The 11115-nt window shown below is 51.5% G+C and overlaps 1 protein-coding gene across 1 annotated transcript; it reads right to left on the minus strand.

Annotated features, from left to right (window-relative positions):
• Nucleotides 1-7997: 7997 nt before the first annotated feature.
• On the minus strand, nt 7998-8689 carry LOC106804539. Its single transcript, XM_014805835.1, has 2 exons — nt 8532-8689; nt 7998-8442 (listed from the first exon to the last, which is right to left on the minus strand). Exons 1-2 carry the CDS (start codon nt 8687-8689, stop codon nt 7998-8000), a joined length of 603 nt encoding a protein of 200 aa, XP_014661321.1.
• Between the last annotated feature and the right edge of the window lie 2426 nt (nt 8690-11115).

Below are 11115 nucleotides of genomic sequence, written 5' to 3' on the forward strand. Positions count from 1 at the left end.
TCAAGGAGTGGAAACTGAAGAAATGGTTGCGGACCAGGCACCAAACCCGTCCACCTACTGGATGAAATTTGTGATGACGGATGAGAAGGTTCAAGATCTTGTCAACTACGGCTTGCTAGGCCCCAAGGTGTTCCTTGACTGGAGGGCCACCGCGGGCCAAGAGTTCCCTACCAAGGACAGGACTGAAGCCGTCATCTTCGCGGCGTTCTTTGAGTGGGGATTTAGCATCCCGACTGAGGATTTCTTCTGCGTACTGCTCAACTACTACAAAATTGAGTTGGTGCATCTTAACCTAACTCCATCTTGGACATTGTTGTTTTTATCCGTTTCTGCGAAGCCTTTCTTAGCATCCCTCCCCATTTCAATCTCTGGCAGTATTTGTATCAACTGAAGATAATATCAACCAAGGGCAAGATGAGAGTGATTGGGGGTTGTGGATTTTTGCTGCAGCCGAATAAGGGTGCCGAGTACTTGGATCTAAATTGAAAGACTCAAACAAGGGATGGCACAAAGAGTGGTTCATTGTTGCCAACCAGAAGCTCGAGCTGCCGCCCAGGACCAGATTTGCACCGGTGACAAAGCCAGAGTGGTCGAACCAGCCGGGGCTCGAGGAACAAGTCCAGGTGGATCAACTGCTGAAGGAGATCGCCAACCTGAAGAAGTGTAGACTCACGGCTATGGCTGCGAGTATTAGTTTTGTAGAGATTGACACAGCTGATCAAGAAGCATGGACTCACGGTTGCAGGTGTGAGTATGAGTTCTCTGGGCCGCTTGATCCAAGTCGGGAGTAGCAACGTAAAGTTACCCAGTACAAAGTTAACGCGCGGGTATCCAAGTTATTTTGCGGTGTCATCAAGAACAAGCGCTTTCCCAAGGCCTACTCCCTCAAGAGGCTAGCCGACCCGGTAAGATTGTGCTCACACCGTTTGACTTGCGTACTTTGTTTTTCGTTGTTGGTTATCTCTCTGATTCGTTCTCCTATGACAGTCAGGAATTTGAGTTTCACTATCTGGCACCGCTCCTCGAGGGCGCTGAGCAACAACGACCCAAGATCCGCCTGACCGTCGAGGTTGACCAACCGTCTGGAGCACTTGACTGGGAGTCAGACTTGTCCATCAATGTCTCTGACGGGGATGTACCAGACCAAGGTGACGTGGCTGAAACTGAAAGCGCTACTCCTATTGGGCGGCGGACGCGCCCGGTCATGCACAAGGTGTCAGAGTCCAAGGCACCTGAGCCAGCAAAGGGAAAGAGGAAGAAGAGAGTGGCTAAGAAGCTGAAAGTGCCATCTGCAGTGGCTGCCTCCCTTGCCAAGGCATCATCCGGAGTGGCGAGTGAGGACTCTGATTCGCCGAGCCTAGCCACCATGAAGAAGAAAGCTGACCTTCTTGAAACTACTGCCGCCGACATGGAAAAGCTCAAGGAGAGTTTGAAGACACAGAACCGCGGGGGAAAACAAAAAGAGCCGGCTGCGCCGTTGCCGCCGCCCCTGCACTCGAAATTCCGAGTTAAGCTGAGCACCATGTCGGTAACTAGCTGCATTAGCTCGTGACCTTTGTGTTGTTGCTTTAGTTTGTTTCCTTATGTGTGAGCCGACCTTTGTGCAGGGATGCGGTGACGGAGGACGAGTCAGACCTATATGATGCTGGCGCTAAGACTCGAGTGGTGAATCGAACTGCGAACCCGTACCTGGGTGCTGCCTGCCCATCTACTGTTCAAGCGGGCAGTGGGAGCGGCCCTATGGAGCCTGAGAGGCCTGAGCAAAGCTCTCCGTCATGCCGAGATGTCACCGAGGATGCCACCGTTGCTGCACTTGTGGCCGCGGATGCCAGCGTCGGGGTTTAGATGGATGAAATCCCCACGGAAGTGCCGGTGGATGCCGAGGCAACGGGCTACGATGCTGATGTTGAGGTACGTGAGGTAGACGATCCTTCCACCCTTGACTTCTCTAGGATGGGTCTGCCCCTGGACGTCATGGATGACAAGAAGGATCTTGCCGACCTGAAGGAGGCATCTTCCAAGGTCGCGGAGGTTCTATACGTAAGTCAGCCGACCTTGTCCAATGTTGACTTCCGTCTCTATCTTCTGCTCTTTGAAAGTGTTCGATTGATGCCTTTGCAGAACCTAGCCAAGCGTGTGCACAAGAGGGTGGATGCCATTCATCAAGCAGAAAAATACCGTCTTAAAGCCCAGAGGCTGGAGGCCAAACTGAAGAAAGCCAAGGAGGCCTCCCTGGAGTAGCTTAGGCAGAAGGACTGGTAGATAGTTGAGCAGAAGCAGATCACCAAGGAGGTCCAAGGCGACCTTGATGCGTTGCTAAAAGGTATCAGAGTTGTCTGTTTGTGTTAATTCGAGCTTAGGGAGGTGACACTATTTCTTGCACTTTGTCATTTTGGTATTGCAGATGTCGAGAAAAAGGAAGATCAACTCAAGCGGGATCTCGAGGAGTGCGAGGCCGAAACGCCCAGCTTCAGTAGGATCACGATGTTGCCATGCACCTTGAGTATGCTGTGTCTTAGAAGCTTGCTTATGAGGTTGGCCTGTGCAAGGATATGGATCAATGCTTGGTTGCGGCAGTGCATAGCCATCAACATGACCATGTGGTGATTGCAGGATTGGAGGTGGATTTGGAAGACCTATGAAGGGCTGCTGGCTATGTGATGGATATGATCCAGCCTGATGCCGACCCAACCGCGCTGACTTCGTTGCTAGAATGTCTAGGGATTGCTCCTGGTCGGCTGAAGGACCTGATGAAGGAGACAACGGTGGAGTGCACCAAGAATGTCCTGGCACTCTTGAGGACGTACTTTCCATGGCTGGCCTTGGAGCGCGTCGGGAAGAGTATTGCTGTGGACTTTTACCCACTCAAGCTCCCGGAGGTGGCTGAGCAGTTCAACCAGGTGGCTGAGGACATCGTCAAGCAGTTGGACCTATAAAACAAACCGTGTAGTGTATCAATCCGTGTCATGAAAAAGGAAAACCGATCGATTAACTTTTGTTAAAAAAAATCTCCTTCCCTCTTTTGGTATATACGACGGGACATCGTGTGGTTTAGGCCTATAGCCGCTAAGCGCCTAGCCTTGCCTGGCTAGCACTCTGCTGAGAGCGGATCTCGAGCTTCTAGAGGAGGCGTATGTAAGGTTGTCTGGATTTCGCATGCTAGGATGCTGTCCACACGAGTTAGTCGTACGACCTTGAGAGGGGTAGGAGAGAGGATGAGACCCGGAGGTCGGCGCATAGTGGAGGAAGCCCCAGAGCGTAAGAGTGGGGGTTGTAGTCTGTTGATCAGGTTAGACAGCCCCCGAGCATGAGGAGGAGCTTAGGTAAGACAAAGCAAGAAGGCAGTAGGTACATGAGAAACCTTTGGGGTTTTATTGATTCAATGAAAAAGGTTTAAAAGGTACATGGCTTTTATTTCCTAAGGGCAGAAGCGTCACAAATGCTGGATGTTCCATGGGTTGGGTACGCTTGAGCTGTCTACTCATTGCAGTCAGTATGTACCGGCCTAGATGACTTCTTTGATGATGAAGGGGCCCTCCCAAGGGGCCAATAGTTTGTGCATGTCTTTGTTGGACTGGATCCAGCGGAGCACCAAGTCGCCGACATTGAATGAGCACTCCCGGACATTTCTGTCGTGGTAGCATCAAATCTGCTACTCGTGCCGCACGTGCTGAATGATCTTTACCACGCGGTGCTCCTCTAGGCTGTCGATGTCCACCTGGTGACTTTTCTTAGCTTCACCCTCCTCGTAGTATTGGATTCGTGGAGCTCCGAAGGAGACGTCAGTTGGTAGCACAACCTCTGAGCCGTAGACTAGGAAGAAAGGAGTATAGCCGGTGGCTCGGCTCTTTCATGTCCGGAGAGTCCATATTACGTGGGGAAGCTCGCCAAGCCATTTGGTGGTGTATTTGGAGGCGTCGTCGAAGATGCGAGATTTTAGGGATTGGAGGATCATCCCATTGGCATGTTCGACTTGCCCATTGCAGCACGGGTGTGCTACTGAAGAGTACTATATGTCAATCAGGTTGTCTTGGCAGAAGTCCCAGAAGTCGGACCCTGTGAATTTCTTGCCCAGGTCGGCGATGATCCTATTTGGAACCCCGAAGCGATGGGTGATCTCCTCGACGAACTGGGTGGCTTTGGTCCACTGGTTACGGCCTTCACCTCGATCCACTTGGTGAACTTGTCAACGGCCAGAAAGATGAGAGTGTATCCGCTTGGAGCAGTTTTGAACGGGCCAACCATGTCGAGGCCCCAGCATGCGAAAGGCCAGGGTGGTGGTATGGTGCAAAGAGTTTGCACAGGGAGGTGTTGTTGTTTGGAGAAGAACTAACACCCTTTGCATATCTGGACAAGCTCTTTTGCATCGGTGACGGTTGAATGCCAGTAGAAGCCCGAAAGGAATGCTTTCAAAACCAAGTTGGCCAAGGCGCGCATGGCTCCTGCATGAACCCGGGTGGATTTCGTGTAGCAGTCCGAGGCCGGCGCTGCGGAGGATGCACTTCATTAATATGCCGGTAGACGCAGCCTTCCTGAACAACTTCTTGTCGATGACCATGTAGTTGTCATTGTGTCGTGCTAGCTTTTCATGCTTGGCTTTATCCTCAGCCACCTTGTTGTCGGTGATGAAGGCGATGAAGGGTACACGCCAGTCGTCCTCTGCTTTGATCATCATGACGTTAGTATTTGCTAGGTTGGCTTGGGGCTAAGCAGCATCCTCCTTGACATGGTTCAGGTCTAGGATCTTAATGGATGGTTTTCTCAGATCTTGAACGAAAACGCCAATTGGGACTTGGGCCCGCTTGGAGCTGAGCTTAGACAGGACGTCAGTAGTGACATTGTGTTCCCTAGGGATGTGGTGAAACTCGAGGCCGTAGAAGTGAGCCTCAAGTTTGCGAACCTCTACGCAGTAGGCATCCATGGTTGCATTCGTGCATTCCCAAGACTTGTTGACCTGCTCTATTACGACTTTGGTGTCACCATAGGACAGGATGTGCTTTATTCCTAGGGAAGCGGCGATGCGGAGTCCGTGGATGCGAGCCTCGTACTCAGCCCCATTGTTGGTGGCCTTGTAGTAGATCTAGAGGACATACTTGAGCTGCTCATCTTTTGGGGATATAAAGAGGACCCCTGCATCGGCTCCTTCAAGGTTGAGGGTGCCATCAAAGTACATTGTCCAGTACTTCGGCCTCTCCAGGGAGGGCAGCTCTTGGATCTCGGTCCATTCAGCGGCAAAGTCAGCCAGGATCTGGGACTTGATCGCATGACGTGGGCAAAATTCGATGTCGAACTCCCCAAGCTCCATAGACCATATGACAAATCGGCCGTGGACATCCTGGTTGTGAAGTATCTCGTCGAGTGGGTAGAAGGATACCACTCGGATCTTGTGCGCTTGGAAGTAATGGTGCAGTTTACGAGAGGTGATTAGAATTGAGTAGAGCAACTTCTAGACCTGCATGTAACGGACCTTCGATTTGCTTAGAACCTCGCTAACATAGTATACCGGCCTTTGCACCATGTGGGTGTGGCTGGGTTCTTCATGCTCTACGACTAGTACCGTGCTTACGACATGTGTTGTCGCGGATATGTACAGCTGAAACGTTTCTTGGTTGGCGGGGCTGTTAAGACGGGAGGGGTGGAGAGGAATGTTTTGAGCTCTTCAAGGGCCTTGTGGGCCTCATCTTTCCACTCGAACTTGTCCACCTTCTTGAGCATTTTGAAGAAGGGGAGCCCTTTTTCTCCAAGTTTGCTGATGAATCCACTTAGGGCCACCATCGTGCCTGTTAGCTTCATGATGTCCCTCTTGCTAGCAGGTTGCACCATGTTTCTGATCGCGTCGACTTTGACGGGGTTAGCTTTGATGCCGTGTTGGCTGACCATGAAGCCCAGGAGCTTTCCGGATGGGACACCGAAGATGCACTTGCCCAGGTTCAGTTTCCATTGGTACCTCCGGAGGTTATCAAAGGTTTGGGCTAGGTCAGCGATGAAGTGATCTTCGTATTTGGTCTTGACGACCACGTCATCAATGTAGGCTTCTACATTCTTGCCGAGCTGCTTCTTGAGGCAACTTCGGATTGCCTTCTGGTACATAGCGCCGGCATTTTTCAACCCAAAGGTCATGGTGTTGTAGCAGTGGATGCTGTAGGAAGTTATGAACGCGGTCCTATCTTGGTCAGCGGGGTTGAGGGTGATCTGGTGATAGCTGTTGATGGCAGTTTTTCATGCCAATTTGTGAATTGCAAGCGCATAGATCATCATAGCTTTTCCCTTAGAGTATTCCATCCAAGGTTTATCAATCCGTGGATCGGCAATAAACTGACTAGGGTTCTCTATCTAGCTAAACGGATTTAATCCTGTCAGGAAGCATGAATTGCATATAAAGATAAACCCAATCGTGAGATAAGTATTATAAATAGGGTAAACAGATCACATTCATATATATGAGGTAACACAAACAAAGGTAGCATGAGCCTATTGTCGTTTTGTTGTAGTTCCAGCCAAAGTTGTAACCAATCTATGTAGCACCTTGATAAAGAGTCATCTCTTAGAAAGGTGGCTCGCAAGCGGCCTACTTTCTTATGGTCGCCATTGCGAGGTGTGTGTTGACACCTCCGATTTTCCAAAGCTTTACCTCAAATGGCTCCCACAATACTCGCCATCGATCCTACTCAACATTACACAATCGTTTGGGCTTTTCCTCCCACATGCTGCCACCACACAAGGGTAATCATATCGACTTCCTCGTACTACTAAGATGTATCCGCAAGATATAGACTAATCACCACGATTACATCTATTCCTACTAAAACATATGCTAGCTAAACATATAAGAATAAGCATGCATTATAGTAGATCAAAGTAAGAACAAAATTAGATTGATATCACCATCGTGTGTACATAAGCCTTGATGATCACAAGGCTCAGCTCTATAACTCCACCATCGCTTCGCCGCGCAGGGACGACCATGGCAGCTAGGGTCTAGCCTAAGCCATCTCCTAGACAACCTCAAAGACTTGCAGCGGCCCTCAGCTCCCTCTGGTGTGTGTCTCTCTATTTGTCGACTTCAGGTGGATTCATCCTGGGGCTCGGTGAATTTTTGGGGTATTTATAGTCTGGAGAGCGCGTGGAAAAAATTAGAAGGTAAGAGGAGCAAGGAAAGCCTCAGGCTGATCGGCCTAGGGGGTCCAGGCTGATCGGCCTGGCTTTTCCTTTTATCCACTCGTGTCCAACTTCATCACAAAGTCTCCTCTAATGTTCTGGAAGCTTATTTTTGAATGCATGTGGGCCTGGCACGTCGAATGCTTTGGGATGAGATTGATCTTTGATAACATCCCAAATAAGAAGACCCCTAGCCGATCTGAGCCCGCTAGCCTTCGTCTTCGACAGGTTCATTGCTTGTTCATGGCTTTATGCAAAAATATACTTTTAGGTCAAATTTGCTGCAAAAATATAATGTCCTCCAAAATACAATGCATATGCGAGAATGGGATTATTTCAGGTGCCAAGTGGCGGGTTAGTATAAGAAAATGTATAAAAACACCACTTAAATGGTACTAAAAGTGTGTCAATAACAAGCGTCAACAATAGCTCGAGTAGCTTTTGAGGAAGCATAGGAGGACGCAACCGGCTGTGGAGTCCACGACCTGGTCAATGCGAGGAAGAGGGAAGGGGTTCTTCGGGTAGTGCCCTGTTGAGATCAGTGTAGTCGATACACATTCTCCATTCACCGGTTTTCTTTTTTACAAGTACTAGGTTTGCTAACCAGGCGGGTGATTACATTCACGGATGAAATCGGCAGCTAAAAGCTTATTTATTTCTACCCTAATGGCCTCCTTACGATCTTGAGCGAAATGACGAAGCTTCTGCTTGACTGGCCTTGCAGTCTTGCTCAGTTCCAAGGAGTGCTCAGCCAGCTCCTGCGGGACACCGAGCATATTGGATGGTTTCCACGCGAATATGTTCGAGTTGTCCTGGAGGAAGCTGGTAAGCATGTCTTCCTATTTGGGGAAGAGGCGGGCCCCAATAAGGGCCGTCTTGGAGGGGTCTTCCAGGTCGAGGCTGATCTTCTTGACTTGCTGGTCGGGCTGTAGCGCTAGGGGCGTCGGCTCTATCTCTGGGATCTTCAGTTGGTTCTGGTCGATGTTCTTGGACTCGATGAGCATCATGATGGCATTGATCGAGTACTTCAGGGTCTCGACGAGCTGTACGACTTCTATGTCACAGTTGTAGAATGTCTCGATGTCGCCAAACATGGGGAAGACGCCTTTGGGAGCTGGCATCTTCATGACAAGGTAGGTGTGGTTGGGTATTGCCATGAACCTTGCCAGCATGGGCCTACCAAAGATGGCATGGTAGGACGTCTTGAAGTTTGCGATCTCAAAGGTGAGGTGCTCAGTGCGGTAGTTGTCTAGCGTGCTGAATGTGATGGGCAGTACAACTCTTCTGATAGGATAAGATCATTTGCCAGGTATGATGCCATAGAACGGGTCTTCGTAGGGAAGAAGCTGATCAAAGTTGAAGTCCATGCGCGCTTCAGGGTTTCGGTGAAGATGATGTTGAGGCCACTGCCGCCGTCGATCAACACCTTGGAGAGGAGGACTCTGTCTATGACGGGGGAAACCACCAACGGGTAGGACCTGGGATCCGGGATGTGAACCCAATGATCTTCCCTGGAGAAGGTTATAGGCATCTCCGACCAGCGCAGATACTGGACTGGTGCGATGGAGATGAAGTGCACCTCCCTCTTCTGCAACTTTTGCTTGCGCCTGCTGCAAAATGCTCGGGGGCCGCTGATGATGATGTTAACCTCCCGCTCAGCGCGGGAACTCGCCGTTGTCATTTCCAGCGCCTGGTTGGCATCGGGGTTGCGCTGCTTACCGCGTTCTTCTCTGTGCTGGTTGTTGCGATCATCGCGACGGCTGTTGTCGCGATGGCGATCGTCCTTGCAGCGATAATTGTTGTGCCTGTTCTCATCCTTGTAGTAGTCATCGTGTCGAGGCCTCTTGTACTCGACTGGAGTGCCGAGCTCTTTCTTCAGGATATGGCAATCGCGGAGATTGTGTCGTGCGTCCTTATGGAAGGGGCAGGAAGCGTTGAGCGTGTCATCGAACTCTTCCTTGAGGAAGGTTGACTAACTTTCTGGTCTGTTCCGACGGCTAGGACATCAGGGGCCCTCTTCCAAGGTCGGGAAGGTTCTGGCCGGTGTTGGCGCTGGTTGTCTTGATGGGTCGACTGCTCATCGTCATCGTTGCGACAGTTCTTGTCATCTTGATATTGGATGTGATCAGCTTCATCTGTATCAGCATGCAAGTTGACGATCTACATCATGTGTCTAACCATCTTTGGGTTGACCTGGAACATGGTGCGAAATATCGACCAGTTCTTGAGGCCGGTGTGGAAGAAGAAGATGACGTCGCGGTCTTCAACGTCAACCAGCCTGTTGCGGTTGTCGAAGAAGCGGTTGACGTACTCACAGAGAGACTCGTTCTTCCGCTGGCAAACTTGGTCGAGGTCCCGTGTGGTTCTTGGTCGGGCATATGTAGCTTGGTAGTTCTAGGTGAAGGCTCTGGCAAGTTGCCCCCATTGTCGATGCAGCCTCAAGGGAGGCCTTCCAGCCACAGGAAGGCAGCATTCCCATCACCGGGAAGCAGGCGGCCATCTAGTCATAGGTGCCATGCGCAGCCTTGACCGTGTTGTAGTATGTCTTCAGCCAGATCTTTGGGTTGGAGCAATCGTCGTACTTCTTGTTGATAGCTGGCTTGAAGGTAGGTGGGCACTAGACATCCCTGAGGCGGGGGGTGAAAGCTTTGAACCCGTCGATGTCCATGTCATTGTCCTCCATTAGACAGTACTGCATTGGCAAGGCCCTGGGGCGTGCGTCATTGTCACGTTGGAGTAGGTTGTGCGCATTGCCAGGGGCACCGTAGCAGCGGTCGTACTCATCGCGGCGGTGCAGCTCCTGATACTAGCGATTACGAGCCTCCTGCTCCGCGTTGGGATCGGGCATTGGGTCATGGAGCCCTGGGGCACCAAAGTCGCGATCGTACTGAGCCCGGCGTCATAGTTCCGCCTCGTCCCGCTCCTAGTTGTTGAGCTCGCCGCGGAGGTCACGCTGGTCGCGGAAATCGTGGTGGAGGTCATGGTTGGGTTGCCGACCGGGTCAGCCACGGCGCTCGTCATCCCTTCTCTTGTTGCGGCAGCGAGCGTCGAGGTGGTTGTCGTTAGGGCGACGATCTTCGTCGTAGGGGTGGTGGTCCTTGCTCTGGGATTACTCCACCTCTTCTTCTTGGATGGGATCCATCCGACCTCCCCTGCGGTGGCCCTGATCAGCTCGGCTGCGATTGAATCTACTCTGGGTAGATTGGCTTAGGGAGTGTCGGGTGGATGTAGATCTGTAGTGAGATGACCGACTTCTCGAGCGTGTGGGGGCCTGGACCCGTTCTTCGATCTGGGCGTTGGCGACACGGATGCACGCCCGAATCCGCTGCAGTTGCTCCAAGTCCGGGAGGTTCTCCAGGTCGGCGAAAACGGCCCCAGGCTGGCCTGGGGTGTGACAAAGACATCGTGGCCGTCTTGTTCGAAGTCATTCTGGAGGTTGCGCGTGCGCACGGGGTTGGGGCTCCTGCACCAACCTCCTGATGCAATCTAGCCCCGCGATTAGATCGGAGGGCGTGGGTGGGTGGGTTGCCGCGAGGGTGTGCAGAATTCTTTGAGAGAGAGAGAGAGAGAGAGAGAGAGAGAGATCGCCGACCTGCTGGATGATTGGCGTGATGATCTTCGAGTGAAGACCGTGCTCTGTTGAAGCAGATCCGATAGATGGATCTGCTGGCAAAGGTGGCGGTGGAGTCGGAATCCACTAGCATGCTTCCAAAGCGAAGCTGGATCGGATTAGCGAGGAAGTCCTTAATGCTTTCGGGGAAGATGACGTCGGGGCAAGATGCCATCGAGCTCACTGGGGAGGATCTCATGATCACCCGTACCTGGCGCGCCAACTGTCGGATTAGTGACCAACAGTCCACCAAAGGGGTGCCTGGGTGGTAGATTTGTAGGTTGGCGAGATTGTAAGACCAAGAACTCGAATGGTAACACAGAGGCACAAAGTTTAGACAGGTTCGG

The sequence above is a fragment of the Setaria italica genome, chromosome IX (assembly GCF_000263155.2).
Source record: "Setaria italica strain Yugu1 chromosome IX, Setaria_italica_v2.0, whole genome shotgun sequence".
Classification (NCBI taxonomy): Eukaryota; Viridiplantae; Streptophyta; class Magnoliopsida; order Poales; family Poaceae; genus Setaria; species Setaria italica.